General features: G+C 40.8%; 1 protein-coding gene across 3 annotated transcripts in view; it reads left to right on the top strand.

The window, feature by feature from the left end:
- Positions 1-21721, top strand: part of CD47 (CD47 molecule) — a 75761-nt gene that overhangs the window by 13271 nt on the left and 40769 nt on the right. For all 3 annotated transcript variants that reach the window (XM_049857811.1, XM_049857810.1, XM_049857809.1), the window contains exon 3: positions 15612-15701. In XM_049857811.1, the coding sequence (XP_049713768.1) occupies positions 15612-15701 (90 nt within the window). The remainder of the gene's footprint in view (positions 1-15611; positions 15702-21721) is intronic.

Genomic DNA, 21721 nt, shown 5'->3' with positions numbered 1-21721 from the left:
TTCACAGATTCATCGTTGTTCTTTATTGATGCATAGTATTCCATTGTGTGAATATACCATAATTTATTTATCCATTCATCCATTGATGGGCACCTTGGTTGCTTCCATCTTTTTGCTATTGTAAACAGTGCCGCAGTGAACATGGGTGTGCATATATCTGTTTGTGTGATGGCTCTTACTTCTCTAGGATATATTCCAAGGAGTGGGATTGCTGGATCACATGGTAGTTCTATTTCTAGCTTTTTAAGGAAGTGCCAAATCGATTTCCAAAGTGATTGTACCATTTCACATTCCCACCAGCAGTGTATAAGTGTTCCGGTCTCTCCACAACCTCTCCAGCATTTATTATTCTGTGTTTTTTGGATTCATGCCATCCTTGTTGGAGTGAGATGGAATCTCATCGTAGTTCTGATTTGTATTTCTCTAATGGCTAATGATCATGAGCATTTCCTTATGTATCTGTTAGCTACCTGAATGTCTTCTTTAGTGAAGTGCCTGTTCATATCCTTTGCCCATTTTTTAATTGGTTTGACTTTTTGTTGTTGAGTTTTTACAGTAACATGTAGATTTTAGAGATCAGCCGCTGATCAGAGATGTCAAAGCTAAAATTTTTTTCCCGGTCTGTAGTTAATCTTTTTACTCTTTTGGTGAAGTCTTTGGATGAGCATAGGTGTTTGACTTTTAGGAGCTCCTAGTTATCTAATTTTTCTTTTGCTGTTTTTGCAGTTCTAGTAATGTTCTGTATACTGTTTATGCCATGTATTAGGGCTCCTAGCATTGTTCCTATTTTTTCTTTTATGAACTTTATCATTTTAGATTTTGTATTTAGGTCTTCGATCCTTTTTGAGTTGGTTTTTGTTCACGGTGTGAGGTACGGGTCTTGTTTCATTTGTTTGCAGATGGATATCTAGTTATCCCAACACCATTTGTTAAAAGGACTGTCTTTTCCCCATTTAACAGACTTTGGGTCTTTGTCAAATATCAGTTGCCCATATGTGGATGGATTTATGTCTGGATTCTCAATTCTGTTCCATTGATCTGTGTATCTGTTGTTGTACCAGTACCAGGCTGTTTAGACTACCATGGTGATATAATATGTTTTAAAGTCAGGTAGTGTGAGGGCTCCCACTTTGTTCTTCTTTTTCAGTAATGCTTTACTTATCCAGGCCCTCTTTCCAAAGGCTGTAATCTTTATGGAAGCAGGCTGCCACATCTTTCTCCTGCAATACACCTTTTAGGAGAGGTCTAATCAATCAGTTCATATACACTGTGAATTACTGAAATTACGTAATCTGTTATCTAGTTGGAGTCCTGGTGGCACAGTGGTTAAGAGCTTGGCTGCTAACCAAAGGTCAGCAGTTTGAATCTACTAGCTGCTTCTTGGAAACCCTGTGGGGCAATTCCACTCTATCCTGAAGGGTCACTATAGTCAAAATCAACTTGATAGCAATGGGTTTGGTTTTTGGTTAATACTTAGTTGACGTTTTTCTGAGGGAATATAAAATTTCATGAAAATGAAGGGAAAAGACTTGGGGAGCAGCGATTTTGGAGTGTAATGTAGGTCACTGAGAGGTAAACTCAGGATATGAGGATCGAAAGGCCAGAAGGTGAAATGAAGATGAATAGGAGAGCGATACCAGAATCTGAGGTAAAGACAGAGCGTGTGGTTTTATCTTTCTTTGTTTTAAGGTGCCATATAAAACTGTGACCTTTGCTTACTCTTTGGGCCATTAAAATGGGAAAGTATTGTTTTGCTATAGAAAATGTAGAAAACTCTCCCATGGGGTATCAGATATTTGGCTTTGCACTCATTTTTATTTATTTATTTTTTAGAAATAATTATAGATTCATAAGAAGTTGCAGAGATAAAACAGAGAGATCCCATATACCCTTCACCCAGTTTCCTACAATAGTTTTATCTACAACAGTAGTACAATATCAAAAATAGGAAACTCACATTGGTACAGTATATGTGTATGGTTCTGTCATTTTGTCACATGTATGGGTTTGTGTAACTACCATTGCATTCAAGATGACAACTCTTCCATCACCACAGAGATCTCCCTTGTGCTGCCCCCACACCCCCTGCCCTCCCTAACAGGGTAAGCACAAATTTCTTCTCCATATCTATACTTCTGTCACTTCTACAGTGTTATATAAATAGAATCATACAGTATGTTACTTTTTGAGGAGGACTTTTTTTCATTTAGCTTAATGCCCTTGAGATCCATCCAAGTTTTTGTGTGTATCCATAGCTTTTCCTTTTTTATTATTGAATAGTATTCCATGCACCACATGCCTGTAAGCTTGCGTGTTGCTGTGACACTGGAAGCTTTGCCACCACTATTTCAAATACCAGCATGGTCACCCTTGGTGGACAGGTTTCAGTGGAGCTTCCAGACTAAGATAAACTAGGAAGAAGGACCTGGCAATCTACTTCTGAAAAAATTAGCCAGTGAAAACCTTAAGAATAGTAACAGAACATTGTCTGATACAGTGCCGGAAGATGAGCCCCTCAGGTTGGAAGGCACTGAAAATGTGACAGAGGAAGAGCTGCCTTCTCAAAGTAGACGTGACCTTAATGGCATTCAAGCTGCACTGAAGGCATTGGTGAAAAACATAAGGCTCTAGTTGGAATACCAATTGAGATGTTTCAGCAAACGGATGCAGTACTGGAGGTGCTCATTCATCTATGCCAAGGAATTTGGAAGACAGCTACCTGGCCAGCCAACAGGAAGAGATCCATATTTGTACTCATTCCAAAGAAAGGTGATCCAACATTATGTGGAAATTATCGAACAATGTCATTCATACCATATTCAAGTAAAATACTTTGCTGAAGATCATTCAAAAGCAGTTGCAGTAGTACATCAACAGGGTACAACTGTAATTCTAAGCTGGATTCAGAAGAGGTCTTGGAACAAAGGATATCATTGCTGATGTCAGGTGGATCCCGGCTGAAAACAGAGAGTACCAGGAAGATGTTTACATGTGTTTTTTGACTGCGCAAAGGCATTCGACTATGTGGATTACAACAAATTATGGGTAACATTACGAAGAATGGGAATTCCAGAACATTTAATTGTGCTTATAAGGAGCCTGTATTTAGACCAAGAGGTAGTCATTCAAACAGAACAAGGGGATGCTTCATGGTTTAAAATCAGGAAAGGTGTGTGTCAGGGTTGTATCCTTTCACCATACTTAATCAATCTGTATACTGAGCAAATAATCCGAGAAGATGGACTGTATGAAAAAGAACGTGGCATCACCATTGGAGGAAGACTCATAACAACCTGCGATATACAGATGACACAACCTTGCTTGCTGAAAGCAAAGAGGACTTGAAGCACTTACTGATGAAACTCAAAGACCACAGCCTTCTGTATGGATTATACCTCAACATGAAGAAAACAAAAATTCTCACAAGTGGACCAATAAACAAGATCTTCCTTATTCTTTGTCCAGCTTTCACATGCGTATGATATGAATGAAAATAGCATGGCTTGGGTCAGGTGCACCTTAGTCTTCAGGGTGACATCTTTGCTCTTCAACACTTTGAAGAGGTCCTTTGCAGCAGATTTGCCCAATGTAATGCGTCTTTTGATTTCTTGACTGCTGCTTCCATGGCTGTTGGTTATGGATCCAAGTAAAATGAAATCCTTGACAACTTCAATCTTTTCTCTGCTTATCATGATGTTTCTGACTGGTCCAGTTGTGAGGATTTTTGTTTCTTTATGTTGAGGTGTAAACCATACTGAACGCTGTGGTCTTTGATCTTCATTAGTAAGTGCTTCAAGTCCTCTTCACTTTCAGCAAGCAAGGTTGTCATCTGCATAATGCAGGTTGTTAATGAGCCTTCCTCTAATCTTGATGCCCCATTCTTCGTATAGTCCAGCTTCTGGGATTATTTGTTCAGCATACAGATTGAATAGGTATGGTGAAAGAATACAACCCTGATGGACACCTTTCCTGACTTTAAACCATGCAGTATCCCCTTGCTCTGTCCAAACAACTGCCTCTTGATCTATGTAAAGATTCCTCATGAGCACAATTAAGTGTTCTGGAATTCCCATTCTTTGCAGTGTTATCCATAGTTTGTTATGATCCAGACAGTCGAATACCTTTGCATAGTCAATAAAACACAGGTAAACATCCTTCTGGTATTCTCTGCTTTCAGCCCGGATCCATCTGACACCAGCAATGATATCCCTGGTTCCACGTCCTCCTCTCAGACCTGCCCAAATTTCTGGCAGTTCCCTGTTGATATACTGCTGCAGCCGTTTTTGAATGATCTTGAGCAAAATTTTGCTTGCGTATGATATTAATGATATTGTTCTGTAATTTCCACATTCAGTTGGATCACCTTTCTTGGAAATAGGCATAAATATGGATCTCTTCCAGTCAGTTGGCCAGGAAGCTGACTTCCATATTTCTTGGCATAGACGAGTGAGCACCTCCAGCACTGCATCTGTTTGTTGAAACATCTCAATTGATATTCCATCAATTTCTGAAGCCTTGTTTTTCACCAATGCCTTCAGAGCAGCTTGGACTTCTTCCTTCAGTACCATTGGTTCCTGATCATATGGCACCTCTTGAAATGGTTGAACATTGACTAATTCTTTTTGGTATAATGACTCTGTGTTTTCCTTCCATCTTCTTTTGATGCTTCCTGTGTCGTTTAATATTTTCCCCATGGAATCCTTCACTGTTGCAACTCGAGGCTTGAGGTTTTTCTTCAGTTCTTTCAGCTTGAGAAACACCAAGCGTGTTCTTCCCTTTTGGTTTTCCATCTCCAGCTCCTCGCACATGCCGTTATAATACTTTACTTTGTCTTCTCGAGAGGCCCTTTGAAATCTTCTGTTCAGTTCTTTTATTTCAATTCTTTCTTTTGCTTTAGCTGCTTGACGCTCAAGAGCAAGTTTCAGAGTCTCCTCTGACATCCATCTTGGTGTTTTCTTTCTTTCCTGTCTTTTCAGTGACCTCTTGCTTTCTTCATGGATGACGTCCTTGATGTCATTCCAGAGCTCGTCTGGTTTTCGGTCACTAGTGGTCAGTGCGTCAAATCTATTCTTGATATGGTCTCTAAATTCAGGTGGGATATACTCAAGGTCATATTTTGGCTCTTGTGCACTTGCTCTGATTTTCTTCAGTGTCAGCTTGAACTTGCATATAAGCAATTGATGGTCTGTTTCAGAGTTGGCCCCTGGCCTTGTTCTGACTGATGATATTGAGCTTTTCCATTGTCTCTTTCCACAGATGTAGTCAATTTGATTTCTGTGTGTTCCATCTGGTGAGGTCCATGTGTATCGTTGCCGTTTATGTTGGTGAAAGAAGGTATTTGCAACGAAGAAGTCGTTGGTCTTGCAAAATTCTATCATTCGATCTCTGGCATTGTCTCTATCATCAAGGCCATATTTTCCAACTACTGATCCTTCTTCTTTGTTTCCAACTTTCACATTGCAATCGCCAGTAATTATCAATGCATCTTGATTTCATGTTTGATCAATTTCAGACTGCAGCAGCTGATAAAAATCTATTTCTTCATCTTTGGCCCTAGTGGTTGGCGTGTTAAACTGGAATAATAGTCAGATTAACTGGTCTTCCTTGTAGGCGTATGGATATTATCCTATCACTGACAGCATTATACTTCAGGATAGATCTTGAAACTTTCTTTTTAACAGTGAATGCAACACCATTCCTCTTCGAGCTATCGTTCCCAGCATAGTAGACTATATGATTGTCTGATTCAAAGTGGCCAATACCAGTCCATTTCAGCTCACTAATGCCTAGGATATCGATGTTTATGTGTTCCATTTCATTTTTGACAATTTCCAGTTTTCCTAGATTCATACTTTGTACATTCCAGGTTCCGATTATTAATGGATGTTTGCAGCTGTTTCTTCTCATTTTGAGTTGTGCCACGTCAGCAAATGAAGGTCCCAAAAGCTTACTCCATCTACGTCATTAAGGTCGACAGGAGGCAGCTCTTCCCCAGTCATCTTTTGAGTGCCTTTCAACCTGGGGGGCTCATCTTCCAGCACTGTATCAGACAATGTTCCACTGCTATGCATGAGGTTTTCACTGGCTAATGCTTTTCAGAAGTAGACTGCTGGGTCCTTCTTCCTAGTCTGTCTTAGCCTGGAAGCTCGGCTGAAACCTGTCCTCCATGGGTGACCCTGCTGGTATCTGAATACCGGTGGCATAGCTTCCAGCGTCACAGCAACACACAAGCCCCCACAGTACAACATTCTGACAGACACGTGGAGGAATTGATGCTTTAATCATTATATAATGTCCTGTCTTGTCTTTTATGGTAGATTTTGCCTTAAAGCCTATTTTGTCAGAGATTAATTTTGCCACTCTTGCTCTTTTTTGGTTGTTGTTTGCTTGATATATTTGTTTCCATCCTTTGAAGTTTATTTATATCTTTGTCTCTAAGATATGTCTCTTGTAGACAGCATATTGATGGGTCATGTTTTTTAATCCGTACTGCCACTCTCTGTCTCTTTGCTGGTATGTGTAGGCCATTACATTCAGTATAATTACCGATAGTTATGAGTTTATTGCTATCTTTTTTTCATGCTTTTTTTGTGGTGTTGATGGTTTCTTTGTTCCACTTTATTTTTTGTGCTGAGCTCTTTGTGTTTGTGGATTTTCTTTTCATTTCCTTCATTTTTGTTGATTTTTTGTTTACTGAGTCTTTATGGTTTTCTTCTTTTTATTTTGATGAATAGGTTTGTTAATTTTCTTTGTGGTTATCCTAAGATTCACCTTTGTCTTCCTAAGTTTAAAGCAGTCATTTATTTCTTGTTATCTCCTTGCCTTCTCTCCATACAGAACTTCTGTAACTACACCATTTATTCCCCTTTTTTGTTTTGAAGTTATCATCGTTTACAGATTGACGTCTCTGGTTTCCTGTTTTCAGTCTTTTAGCAGTATTTTGTTTTTGAGAATTCTTTATCTGGGTTGGTGTCTAGCTGATGTTGTTATATGTCTTAATCTTAGGTTGTTGTTTTACGTTGTTAGTTCTCTGTCCATAGGACTCCTTTTAATATTCCTTGTAAGGTTGGTCTGGTTTTTATAAATTCCCTTAATTTCTCTTTATATGAAAATGTCTTAATTTTGCCCTTGTATTTGAGGGACAATTTTGCTGGACGTATAATTCTTGGTTGGCAATTTTTTTCTTTCAGGGTTTTGTATATTTCATTCCATTGCTTCCTTGAGTGCATGGTTTCTGCTGAGAAGTCATAGTTTATTCTCATTGGTTCCCCATTGTAGGTGATCTTTTGTTTTTCCCTAACTGCATTCAGGAGACTTTCTTTGTGTTTGGTTTTGGAGAGTTTGATTATAATTATGTCTTGATGATTTTCTTTTGGGATCTAGCCTGTATGGGGTTCATTGTGCTTCTTGGATGGATATCTTCTCATCTTTCATGATATTAGGGAAGTTTTCTACTGGCAAATCTTCAGATTCTCTCTGTGCTTTTTATTGTCTCCTCCTGTTCTGGGATTCTAGTCATGTGTAGATTATTCCTCTTGATAGTGTCACACATAACTTCTAGGCTTTCTTCATTTTTCTCTGCTCTTTTTACTGATTGTACCTCAAACAAGTTAACGTTAAGGAATTTGTCCTCTGTTTTGGTGATTTGGCCTTTCATTGATTCAATTCTATTCCTGTGTTTGTCCATTGAGTTGTTTTTTCTGAGATTTATTGTTAATCTTCTGTATTTCTGATTACTGTTTTTGTATGGTTCCTATTATTTATTTTGTCATTTTGTTCTTGTATTGTTTTCCTGAATTCTTCTAGTGTTTTGTCTATGTTTCCCTTGGTTTTGTCTGTGTTTTCCTTGTTCTCTTTCTTGATCTCTTGGAAGGCTGTGTATATAAGTCTTTTGAATTTCTTAGCTGTAGTTTGATTACCTCTTCCTCCTCAGTGAGGTTTTCAGGTTTTTCAATTTGGTCCTTTGAGCCATCTTGTCCTGCGTTTTCAGGTGATTCGATACTGTCTGTTGTCTCTGAGGCATTAAAGTATCATTATATTTATTTATTAATTGTATATTTGTTTACCACGTCCTGATTTGTTGTTCTGTTTTGATGTATCTGGGCAGGAGGTGCTGGCATGCCACTCTGGTCTGTGGTCTGTAGTCTGTGCTCGGCATCTGCCTCCCGGTGGGTGTGGCAGTGGCTGGATGTGTGAGCATGGGTCTGTGTTCCATGGTGTTGTCAGGCAGCTGAGGATGGTCTGGGTGGGGATTGGCCACCATCCGGTGTTGCTCCGGTGGTGCAGGAGTGGGAGTGGTCCTCGCCAAGTGGGTGAGGCAGCAGGTGTGGTGGGGGTGTTGTACGAGCGGGAGCATGGCCAGCACCACTTGTCGTGTGAGGCGGGGGCATGGCAGGCGGAAATGGGCACAGCCGTGTTGGCTGCACCTCACGCCATGTGGGGGGACGGGAAAGTGGCAGACAGGTCTCCGGTGTCTCTCGCTGGGCAAGGTGAGGAGAGAGGGAGCAGCAGGTGGGCGCTTGTGCATTTGCATTGCCAGTGCTTTTCACCAGTGGGGGGAAGGGAGGGAGCAGTAGGCAGGTGCGTGCATGGTCATGATACATGTGCCTCTCTCCAGGCTGAGGGTGCAGGGGGGAGTAGTGGGTGGGTGTGTGCGGAGTTGCACTGCCTGTGCCTCTTGTCAGGTCAGAGTGAGTGGTGGGTGTGCGCAGGGACATGCCACCAGTGCCTCTTGGTGGGTGGGTGGAGGGGGAGGGAGTCACAGGTGGGTGCACGCATAGCTTCTACGCCAGGGCCTCTCACTAGGCAGGGATGGGGGATGGAGCAGCAGGCAGGCTCATGTACAATTGCGATATGGGTGCCTCTTGCCTGAAGGTAGGGCTTGGGTTAGAGGCAGGCAGATGCGCACAGGGTAGTACTACCTGGGCCTCTCACCCAATGGGGGGAGGGGAGAGGGAGTGGTGGGCAAACATGCATGCAGTTGTGCTTCCGCTGCTGGTCACTGGGCTGAGCCAGGCACTGGCATAGGGTAGGTGTGTGTGTGGGTGCACACAGCCGCAAGCTCCAGGAGCCGTGGGGGGCTGTGGATGGCAGGTGGATGTGCACAAGGGAGGGTGCCTTCTGCCGTTCATTAGGTGGGCAGAGAGGTATGGTAGAAGGGTGTGTGGGGAGGGGAGTCGTGTTATAGTCCTCGGTCAGATGGGATGTCCGGAGTATGGGGTCCCCCCACCACTTCCGATCACAAGAGTGGGAGTAGGGGGGTGTACCCCTCTGGTTAGCGGATGTGGGTGCCTAGGCCCTTCACATCCCCTGCAGCCAGTAGTTGGGACCTGCTCCCGAGCATGTGTGAGGGGATGGGCTGCCACTCTACGTCTCCACTGGCTCGTGTGTGCCACTCACCCCCGAGGTCAGGGATCTTGTGGGTATCTGGTTCTGGATCTCAGCTCTCTCCTTGCTCTTGCTTCTCTCCCAGTATGTCTATATCATTTGTCTCTTAAGAGACTGGTGTGGAGTCGCCTCCATGTGTTCTTCCCCTGGGGTCGCTTCTGGCTTTGTCTTAAAGATGGCCACATTGAGCTGGGGCAGTTGGTGGATTCCTTCATTTCGTGTTACTCCCTGTTCTCTGTGTTTGTTAAATTTTTCCTTCCAGTTGGTGTTTGATTCACTTCTTTCTGATGTTTAGGGTTCTAGGATTTTTGTCTGCATCTGTGTCACTTAGTTTTTTGGGTCGTCGCTGTAAGGGAATGATAAGGTGTGTCTGACTAATCCGCCCTCTTGGTTCTGCTTCCCCCAGTCCCTTTTAAGGGCTCACCTCAATATACCAAATGTCCCTGCCACCCCTCATGGAAAATCTCCCTTTTTCAAAGTCAACTGATTTATGATCTTAATTACATCAGTAAAATCCCTTTTGTCGTATGGTATAACAGCCATGGGAGCGCACTCCATCATGCTCAGTCTTGCCCGTGGGGAGCAGAAGGGGAGGGGATTGTATAAGGCATGTACATCAGGGAGCAGAGATTTTGGGGGGCCAACTTAGAATTGTGGGTTTGGTTAAATAACTGGGGACTATAGCCTAACTAAGTTGACACATCAAAAAAGCCATCATGATCTGGAAACATCTAATCAAAATTTGATTTGAATTTTAGTATTGCAGATTTCATTGTGATCTTCTTTGGTAGAAACTGTGCTCTCTGTACGTGAGAAGGTTTGCATGTATATACTTAAGGGAGACACATGCTTAGTTGATTTGAATGGTCTCTACTCTTAGATTGTCCCATTTTCTACATAGTGATGGGGAAACAAGGTCCTGGGTTTTAAATAATATTTAGACTTGGAAGCAAAATTTAAACACTCGTTCATAGTCCACACCATCTTAATATCATCTGTCTTTCCAGTTGTAAGTTTATCCTACTGGTAGACCACGCTCCCTGACCAGGAATTGAGGGAGCGTAATGGACAAAAAAAAAAAATTTTTTTTTTTTTAATGGACAAAGCTGTTAGCCACAGCTGAAGTAAGGGTGTGCATGCCCATGGATTTCCCTTCTTACTCCAGAATGGAAAAATACCCGATACTATTCTTAGTGCCTTTTAAGCATAATTTATTTCCTTAGCTCTGTGGAAATTCAGAGCTGAAATAGCCTTAGAGCAATACCTTGTGTTATTCTCCTCGTGGGAAAACTCAGGAGTTAAAGTCATCTGATGATATTACCTTAGCAAATGAGTGGCTTAATGGGCATATAAGAGTTTTCCAACATTTCAGTTGGTTCTTAAGTGTTCAGTGCAGTGATCTTCAAACTTTGTCCACCGTAACAAATTAGAGAGAGGTAACACATTCACGTTCGTGAGAGGAGGTGGTGATTTACAGCCGTGATTTTAAACTCAGAGAATCATGGACCACCACTGCGCACCCCTTCACCAAACACACGCATACACACTTACCTTGCGGGGGGTGGGGGATGGCATATTAAAATCTTGAGGTGGGAACTGAGAGGGGAGTGTGTGTGAAGTGTGAATAAGCCCATAGGTGATTTTGATAAGCTCCAGTTAAGAACCATTTAGATAATATTACTTCTTGTTCTGTAATGCCACCTGCCACCTGTTTTCTGTCATTGAAATGTCTCTCACCCTCTTATTATTTCTGCATAGAATCTTGGAGTCATCTAGTCTCTCTTGCCATCTAATGCAAGAATAACTGCTAGTTGTCCCCAGGTAGTTGGTCATTCAGACTTCACCTAAATGCTTGGCATGTTTAAAAAAAAAAAAAAGACACTTGTAATTTCCAGAGTAACTTGTTCTTCTGTCATACAAAATCAGTTCTTCCTTAAGTGAAACCGAAACTTCCTATCCTACAATTTCTCCCTTACTAGGAGGGGTATTGTATTTCCCAAAGTTGTATCTTCTCTAGGATAAAAATCCCCAGTTCTTTCGCCTTTGCTCACCCTTCCTTTGGAACAAGTTCCTGTTATGTTGTTAAATGTGATGAGTAAAACTGAACTTAGGACCTTATCTGTGGGCCACATCCTTCTACCTCCCTGCCACCACCTTGGCGAAAGCCACTGTCATTTCTCACTCAGATGCTGCAGCAGTATTTTGACAGGTCTTGCTTCTCGTGATCTATTTTCCATATAGCTGCCAAAGAAGATTTTAAGTAAATCAGATTATTTTTCTTCCTCCCAGAAATCCTCTAGTTACTTGAGTGCAATCCAGACTCTTAACATTCTGTCCAGACCCAACATGATTTTGCCCCAGAAGACTCTTCCCATCTCATCTTGTATCACTAAATCCCATCAGTCGATTCCTTGAGCTTGCTATTACTTTGGCCCGTCTTCCTCCCTGCGTTCATGTGGCAGACTCCTTCCCATCCAAGTCTCAGCATCAGTTCCTCTCCCCAGAGGCCTTTCCTGGCCTTCCTTGTTTACTGCTGGAACTTTAAATGCTAAGAAAAGTACTTGACCTATGGTGGGCTTTAAATAAATGTCTGTAGAATACGTAAAAAGTGGGTGGTTAGACTGGGGTTTAATTCTCTTCTTATTTTCCTGAATAGACTTCTGTTAATATATCCTGACATTGTTTTGTTGTATAGATGGAGAGGGGGAGGCCAGTGGAACGACAGTTCATTGTTGGCTCATCTTAAATGTGAGATCAATTTAAACCCCTAGGACTTACTGATTTGGTAAACTCCTTTTAAGACGAACCTCCCTATGATGTGGGAATCTCATATTTTTAATTTATGAGTAGGATTTTATATTATTCTTTGTGAAATGTCATCTTATTGGTTTCATATAAAACCCTCTACAATGGCCGTTTTCTTTTAACTGGATTTTGTTTTGTTCTAGTTACAAAAGTAAGACATTTTCATTATAGTTAAGGAGCACCACGCAGAAGATAATTAAAACCGTTCAAATTCTGCCACCATGAAAGAGCTCATATTTTTATGGTGACATAATTTTATTAATATTAAGAAAATGTAGCTTTTCAAAAAATAATTGGCATCTTATTATACATACTGTATCATAACCTGTTTGTCCACTGATTTTTTTTGTAGAAATTTTTATATCACTAAAGTCGTGTCAAGCATAGTGTTTATTAGATACGTAATGTTCCATCCCACTTTCTTTACTTAAAGACTAAGGACTTTGGGCAAGTTACTTAATCCTCTGTGTGTTAGTTTCCTCAACTACAATGAGGGATTAATAACCGCTTGTATAATATTTGTGAGAATTCGATGAGTTAATATATGCAAAGAGCTTAACAGGTACCTGGTATTCCATAAACATGCAGTAAATGTTGGCTACTATTGTTGGGGCTTTGGTGGCACAGGGGATAAGAGCTACAGCTGCTAACCAAAAGGTCGGCAGTTTGAATCCACTGGCTGCTCCTTGGATACCCTATGGGGCAGTTCTACTCTGACCTGTAGGGTTGCTATGAGTTGGAGTCGACTCGACGGCAACAGGTTTTTGATTTTATTGTATGATTCTGCCAAAACGTATCTCGCCATTTCCCTATTGTTGTACATTTAGATTTTTCCCATTTTCTTGCCATTTTATAGCTGATAAATTTACTAAAATTGTTTTGAGTCTTAATTTTGTCTTCCATCTCTTTCACTGTTCCCCCTAACTTTGAGTTATCCACAAATTTGGTAAGTGTGCCCTTGATATGTTCAAGTTATTAATAATATTGCTGCCAGGAGGGCACTCTGCCGTATCGTTGGCGACCACTCTCCAGACGGAAAATGATTCATTAATTAACACGCAGTAGCTTTTGCTGTTCAGTCAGCTGCGTATCTCTCCTGCCATCTTGCTCATATTTCTCCATTTTTGTCCACACGGAGATCATGAAAGATTTTGTCAGATTAAATTACTGAAACAGTGGCTCCTTAATCTTCTACCGTTACTGCTACTATCTCCCTCCTCCCCCCCCCCCAAAAAAGAAGAGGAAAATAATGTTTCTTGCCACAAGCAGTGCCTCTGGAGTGACTTTCTAAAACTAGAAGTGTTAATATCACATGATACACATAGCATGTTTGTATCCTAATAAATTGAAATATTGAGCAAATTAAAGTATCATTTTTGGATAAGCTTATTTTTCTTAATGTAGTAAGGTGAAACATAGATGCGAAAATCTAAGCACAATTCACACATTTTTTCCTGGGAGTATTTTAGACCAAATTGAGCTGGGCTTTCTTTGGTGTAGGAAGATGCAGTTGGAAGTTAAAGTATTAACTCACATAATATCTGAAAACATCCATCTCTTTGTAGAAATCACCAACTGCAGGAACATCAAAAAACCATTTTCCATTTGCTCAGTAAACTGTCTCATGACCATTGTAACCTTCAACAGCAAACGTATTGAGTCTCTACTATGTATAGGGGAAAATGCTAGGCTCTGAAAAGCTGATACCTCTAAGATAGAATTACAGTGTGTTCATAAATGCTGGGGATTAGTGTGAGCATTTTCCCAGGGTTTAACATCGTGAGCATAACTCAGAAGCTACGTGGCTGTCATTATGATGTAAAAGCCCACAGGTCCCACACGTGCTGGTACTGAAGGACAGAGCAGTGTGCACTGGAATAGAGCTGACTTCAGAGGCACACCAGTACTTGTTCCAAGCAGTATTCAGACGTGCTCTTCAGAGAGCAAATCCTCCCCGTACATGTGAACTTTGAAATGCTTTCAGTGTATTTACTCAGCTTAATTATTAGAAAAGAAATTTCAGATAAAAGTATGAAATTTCTTTTCTAATAAGTTTACAAGATGCAATTAGACTTAATTTCTTGAGGTTCTCAACGAATCTTATTTGAAGTCTTAATATCCCAGTTTCCCTTATATATGAAGTGTAGATATATTTTCACCGTGTAGGTAACACATGACCCACCGCTTCCTGAATCCCGAAGGCCCCTTATGTTACTTTATAGGTCAGCGGTCTTCTTGAAGTCTACTTATTCATGAGTATGTCTTTCAGGGTAAGTTTGAGAAAAGGCAGGGCTCACATCTGTCTCGGCCTTAGCCACAGTGGGACAGGAATACCCATTCATACAGCTTCTTCACCTAGGTCCCCTGAGTCCGTCTACAGGGAGACTTCATTGTTACTTTAAGGTAAATTCTTGGCATGGTACACAGCTGAGTATACAACAGAGGAACATACTATAGTCAAGTTGAAGGTATTTTAGTATTGTCCACCTACCTGCCAAACTGACTGCTGCTATTAATAATAACTGTAGTTATTGAGACCTAGGTAAGTGCCAAGATGTTATTTTAAGCCCTTTGCATATTTTAGCTTCCTTAGTAGTCACAGCTGTCTTTCGAGGAGTAGACGCTGTGTTATACCCAGGTAACAACTGTTCTGTTCTAAAGATGAGAAATGTTTAGAAATTGTCCAGGGTCACGTAGTGTGTTAGACCCAGGCATTGTGGTCACATAGCTTTGTTTTCAGCCACTATGTCATACTACCTCCTTCCAGTAAAGGGATAGATTAGGGAAAATGTAACTATAGCATTTTGTTTCGTGAATAAATTTTGTCATATTAGTAAGTTACATGTATAATACACAGCCTATTTATTTTAAGGCCACAACTTTAGTTATTTTTATTTCCATTTCCACAACAAAATATGGTATCAAACATTCATTGTTGTTGTGCATGCTGTCAAGTCGATTCTGACTCATAGCGACCCTAAAGGACAGAGCAGAACTGCTCCATAGGGTTTCCAAGGCTGTAAGTCTTTATGGGAGCAGATCACCAGGTCTTTTTTGGATGCTGGGTTTGAGCTGCCAACCTTTCTGTTAGTAGCTGAGCACTTAACCATTGTGCCACCAGGGCTCCTTATAGAACATCCCTCAGCAGAACTTAAAGTGATTGTAAAACCAAAAACCCATTCCCGCAGAGTCCTTTCCAACTCATAATAACCCTGTAGGACAAGGTAGAACTGCCCCGTAATGTTTCCAAGGCTGTAGATCTTTACGGAAGCAAACTCACATTTTTATCCCAAGGAGCTGATGGTGGGTTCGAACTGCTGACCTTTTGCTTAGCAGCTGAGTGCTTTAACCACTGTGCCACCAGGACTAAAGTGATCATAGTAAATATTAACAGTGATTTTTGTCTTCTTTCTCCCCAGTTTCATGGTTTTTTCAAAAAGAAAATATTCTCATCATCATTTTCCCAATTTTGGCTATACTTCTATTCTGGGGACAGTTTGGTGTTTTGAGTAAGTATTTATTTCTATCTTTTATTAATACTTTAGTGATGAAATGGTTATTTCTGGGAGGCAATACTAGTGGAATACTTTAACAGAAGAGTTGTCTTAAAAAGAATGTTACTATGATAAATAAGAATATACAATTTTGAATATTAATGTTTATATTCTCCTTGAAGTATATATTGTCCCCATATTTTGCTAACTTATATTTTACTGAAGCTCACCTTTAATTCATTAGAAGTTGGTTGTTATTTATTTATTTGGCCTTGTGTTACAGATTGAATTGTACCCCCAAAAATGTGTGTCAGCTTGGCTAGGCCATGGTTCCCAGTATTGTGTGGTTGTCCACCATTTTGTAATCTGATGTGATTTTCCTATATGCTGTAAATCCTACCTCTATGATGTTAATGAGGCAGGATTAGAGGCAGTTATGTTAATGAGTTAGGATTCAATCTACAAGATTAGGTTTTGTCTTGAGTCAATCTCTTTTGAGATACAAAAGAAGCAAGCAGAGAGGAGGGACCGCCTACCACCAAGAAAGAAGAGCCAGGAGCGGAGCAGGTCCTTTACACCCAGGGTCCCTGCTCTGAAAACCTAGACCAAGGGAAGATTGATGACAAGGACATTCCTCCAGAGCTGACAGAGAAAGCCTTCCTCTGGAGCTGGTGCCCTGAATTCAGACTTCTAGCCTCCTAGACTGTGAGAGAATAAACTTCTGTTTGTTAAAGCCATCCACTTGTGGTATTTCTGTTACAGCAACACTAGGTAACTAAGACACCTTGTAAGGATAAATAGTGGGAATACTTATGATTACAATGTTTTAAACTCATACACTATTTTAATGTTTCAGAACATGTACACACGTGTTTGTTTGTAAACAAATAGTCACAGCCTACATTAGTGTTAAGAAATGACATTATGCTTTTCAACGTTAAGATTCCACTCTCTTTGTTTTCCCGGTTTGAGCTTCTCTCCATACATGTGTTCACCCATGAAAATCCCCGTTTGCCCGTGTTTTGTCACCTTCCTGTAGTTTTAAGGCCTCTAAGAAGCAGCCACGGGAGAGTTGTGTTCTGTGGTCACACTCTGCAGTGTCAGCCCTGTGACTCCACTTCTTAGGGTAGGTGTTGAGGCTGCCGTAGATTCAGCATCCGTGACAGAGAATCGTCATGGTCAGGTAATGTGTGTTCTGGGTGACGTTTATACTCAACCATATTTCCATGCCAGCATGGTAAAAGAAACTTGCTGAATTAGTGAAGTCCTGAGATGACAGGTGTTTAAACTTTTAAAATGTAACATTTAGCCCCAGTCTCCCTATAGAACACTGAAATAGTCATTGAAGGATAAATAATGCTGATTTCATTTATTTTGCCCCTTTAGAAAAGTGAAAGCTAGATATTGTAGTAGAATGGTGTCTTATATATTTCACGAATCTTACTTTTACTCTGAAATTTAGGCTGTGTACAGCTCCAGTGGTATATGCAATGAAAGAAAGGTGACTGTGTATTTTAAGAGCTTTCTTCAGTGTGAGGCACTCCCTGGAAATGCTCTTTGATTTCAGAGATGTTCGCAGCTTTTGTCTAAAAGGAGAAAAGGGGAAAGAATGGACTGACAGTGGCAGCTGTCAAGACACTTCACAACTCTGACTTTCAAGACAGTGTCTAGACTTCTTTAGGAAATTCTCTTAGAATTTCAGTGTGCCTTTTACATCAAGAAAAAGAATGGCATTCCAGACCTGTTCAGCCTTCACTGATGTTAGGGAGAACCTTGGAGAGTGTTGGTAAGCCACAGCGAGGGCGCAGTCACGTGATTTGTGTGGGGAACAGCCTCTTTTTAAGATGGTGGAATTATTTCACGGTAGGTGGTTTGTTGAGTCTGGGTTGATCAAGTTTGCTGATGACGACATTATCATTAGTGACGTTACTGTTTGTGAAATGAACCAGGCATGAGTGGTATGGTTAACTTAGTTCCATCTGTTCACTCTCAGCAATATTTTTACAAAATAAGCATTGGGTTTTTTTTTTTTTCCTGAATTAAAAAAGTAATTCTTTAGAACACCTTATACAATACAGGAAGCTATGGGGAAAAAACAAAAATCCTTGTTAGTCCCACAACCTAGAAATAAACTATTGGCGTGTTTTAGTTAATTTCCTGCTTCTCTTTCTTTTTTCACACATTTTTGTTATCTTTTTAAAAAAATAATTGGACTCGTACAGCTTATGTCCTTGCGCATCCTGATTTTCCCTCATGTCTTCAGAACCCTTTTTATAGCTGCCCGTGCTCTACTTCCGTGGATGCACTGTAATTTACTAACTCTCATCTCCATGGATATTAAGGGTGTTTCCTTTTTTTTGTTTGTTTTTTGTTTTTGATACTCTGAAAGTAACTCAGCTAAAGATATGTAAGACTGGGAATGGCAGAGATATTTTAAGGCTCCTTACACATACTGCTGAAATGTTTTCCAGAAACATTGTATTAACCGTATTGCCAATGAGAATAACTGTCTTTCGCCTCATAAGCCTGACAGTGTTACAATTCTGAAGTCTTTGCTGTTTTAATGGGTGAAAAAGATATCTTGCTTTAATTTTCCTTTTTGTGTTAGTGAGGTTGAATGTTCTTTTTTATATTTATTCTACAGGTTGTATTTTCAGGAAGGTGCTTATGAAGTTGCTGAAGGAACATTTTGGTAGACATTTCTACATAGGTTCATCTTAGGACAGGTACACGTGGTGTGGGGCATACCTGTATACTCAGCTCACCCAGCGTAGACTCACATTTATGCTGAGGAGAGAAAAACCAAAACCAAGCTCATTGCCATCGAGTCACTTATGACTCCTGACCATCCATGTGCTTCAGAGTAGAGCTGCCCTCCAAAAGATTTCCTAGCTGTAATCTTATGGAAGCAGATCTCCAGGCCTTTGTTCCATGGAGCCGCTGGGTGGATTTGAACCACCAGCCTTTTGGTTAGTAGCCGAGAACAAACTGGTGGTGTCACCCAGGGACCTCTGTTGTTGAGGGTAACAGTGGCTAAACATTTGTCAAGGTCTTGATCTGTGTGAGAGCACTGTGCAGAGCACTCTGCATCTGAAATCGTGTTTATTTCTCCTAGGAACTCTGTAGGGGTAGGTACTGTTGTTATCATTCCCACTGTATAGATTAAGCGCCTGAAGCAAAGTGAGGTTAGGCAGTTTGCCCAGTCACCCAGCTGTTTGCTGAAAGTGCAGGGATTTGGATCAGTGCTGTTCACCATTATACTATGCTGCCTCCCTCTCTGGAATTTGAGAAACTTTCCATCAAGGGTGGACCTGCCACTTGTATCTGGATAACACAGAGTAGATGAGACTGGTCTTGATTAAGCCTGGTGTGGACCTGATTTGTTTGTTTATTCAGTAAATATGTATTTACAGGGTGCCTACTGTTGGCTAGGAACTGGTCTACATGCCGCAGCCTTGGAAGTGAAATCCACGTTGCCCCTGGCTTTGTAGCACTCATCTTGGAAGTGAAGTCCATGTTGTCCCTGGCTTTGTAGCACTCACATTTCAGTAGTGGAGAGCATGCAGTCTGCTTCAGGGGCATCTTTGGGGGTAGGCATGGATCTAAGTCTATTTTTCTTATTATTCCCTTTGTAAGAGGCTCCCTGCCTACGGCCTGGAATTCTACCAAATAGGAAAGCACCGCTTTTTTTTTTTTTTTAATTGTAGTTTAGGTGAAGGTTTACAGAACAAACCAGCTTCTCATTAAACTGTTAGTACACACATTGTTTTATGACATTGGTTAACAACCCCAGACACTGGTGAACAACCCATGACATGTGAACACTCTCCCTTCGTGACCTTGGGTTCCCTATTACCCGCTTTCCTGTCCCCTCCTGCCTTCTAGTCCTTGGCCCTGTGCTGGTGTGCCCCTTTAGTTTTGTTTTGTTTTATGGGCCTGTCTAATCTTTGGCTGAAGGGTGAACTTCAGGATCGACTTCATTACTGAGCTAAAGGGTTGTCTGGGGACATATTCTTGGGGTCTCTCCAGTCTCTGTCAGGCCAGTAAGTCGGGTCTTTTTTTGTGAGTTAGAATTTTGTTCTACATTTTTCTCCAGCTCTGTCCGGGACCCTCTGTTGTGATCCCCATCAGGGTAGTCAGTGGTAGCCAGGCACCATCTAGTTGTACTGGACTCAGTCTGGTAGAGGCCATGGTAATTGTGGTCCATTAGTCCTTTGGACTAATCTTTCCCTTGTATCTTTAGTTTCCTTCATTATTCCTTGCTCTTAAAGGGGTGAGACCAGTAGAGTATCTTAGATGGCCACTTACAGGCTTTTAAGACCCCAGACACTACTCACCAAAGTAGAATGTAGAACATTTTCTTTATAAACTATGTTATGCCAGTTGAGCTAGATGTCCCTGAGACCGTGGTCCCCACAGCCCTCAGCCCAGCAGTTTGGTCCATCAGGGAGTTTGGATGTGTTTATGGAGCTTCCGTGGCCTTGCCTTGTACAAGTTGGGCTGGCTTCCTCAGTGTTGTGTACTGTCTTACCCTTCACCAGAGCTACCACTTATCTATTGTCTATTTAGAAATGCACCTCTATTTTTGATGCTTAGTTATACTTTTTTTTTTTTAATGAATCTAGTGTGTTTCAGCCCCAGAGGTATAAATAGTAGCTCAAATCCATGACTTTCACTTTCCAGGTTTCTAGTTTCCCTTAGCTTTTCCCGATTACAATTTATCGTCTAAACTTAACTTCAGGGAGTTTATCTCAGTAGTTTTTCTTACTCTGCCTGTGAGTCTCTTGTTGTCTAAGGTTATGCCCTTATGTTGAGTACAGACAGGTTTTTTGTTTGTTGTACTGTGGTAAAAATATATACTACAACACATTTGCGAACTCAACATTTCTACATGTACAATGCAGTGATAACATTGATTATGTTTATCATGTTGTGCGACCATCACTCCATTTCCACGTTATTCCACCATCGTTAGCAGAAACTTACTGCCCCCTTAGCAAAGACTTCCCCTCACCCCCTTTCTGGTCACCACTAGTAAACTTTGGTTTCGGTACATTTGCCTATTTCAAGTGGGATCATACCGTATTTATCTTTTTGTGACTGACTGACTTCACTCAGCATGATGTTTACAAGATCCGTCCATGTTGTAGCATTTATCAGGACTTCATTTCTCTTTATGGCTGAGTAATAGTCCATTACATAGATACATACAGCACCTTTTGTTTCTTATCTGTTGATGAACGTTTGTTTCCACCTTTTGGCTATCCTCAACAATGCCGCAGTGAACGTTGGTATTCAAGTGTCTCAGTTCTTTTGTGTATTCTGCTGGGTCATATGGTAGTTCTGTGTTTTTAAGTTTTTTGAGGAGCCGCAAAACTATTTTACACAGCCGCTGCACCATTTTGCGCTTCCACTAGCAATAGATGAGAGTTCCAGTTTCTCCACATCCTTACCAACACCTGTTATTTTCCGTTTAGTTAATTTGTTTGTTTTGTTTTTTTCTTTTTATCACAGCCATTCTAGTAGGGGTGAAGTGGCATCTCATTGTGGTTTCAATTTACATCTCCCGAATGACTGGAAACCCTGAGGGCATAGTGGTTAAGAGCTAAGGCTGCTAACCAAAAGGTCGACAGTTTGAATCTACTACGTGCTCCATGGAAGCTCTGTGAGCCGGGTCTATTCTGTTCTACAGGGTCGCTATGAGTTGGAATCCCAATGGGTTTAATGACTAATGATGTTGAGCAGTTTTATATATGCTTATTGGCTGTTTGTACATAGTCTTCAGTGAAGTGTTCTGTTCAATTCCTTTGTCTGTTTCTAGATTGGGTTGTTTTTGTTGTTGTAGAATATTATATTTTACAGTAAGTATTCTAGATATTAAACTTTTGTCTGATCTATGGTCCCCCCAAATTTTTTCTCAGTCTTTAGGTTGTCCCTTCTTCACTTTGCTGATAAAATCTTTTAATACAGGAAAGTTTTTAATTTTGGTAAAATTCAAGTTATTTTGTCTTTGAATGTTCTTTTGGTGTCATATC

The sequence above is a fragment of the Elephas maximus genome, chromosome 18, assembly GCF_024166365.1.
Source record: "Elephas maximus indicus isolate mEleMax1 chromosome 18, mEleMax1 primary haplotype, whole genome shotgun sequence".
Lineage (NCBI taxonomy): Eukaryota > Metazoa > Chordata > Mammalia > Proboscidea > Elephantidae > Elephas > Elephas maximus.
The sequence above is the reverse complement of the archived record's forward strand: the minus strand, read 5'-3'. Positions and strand labels throughout refer to the sequence as shown.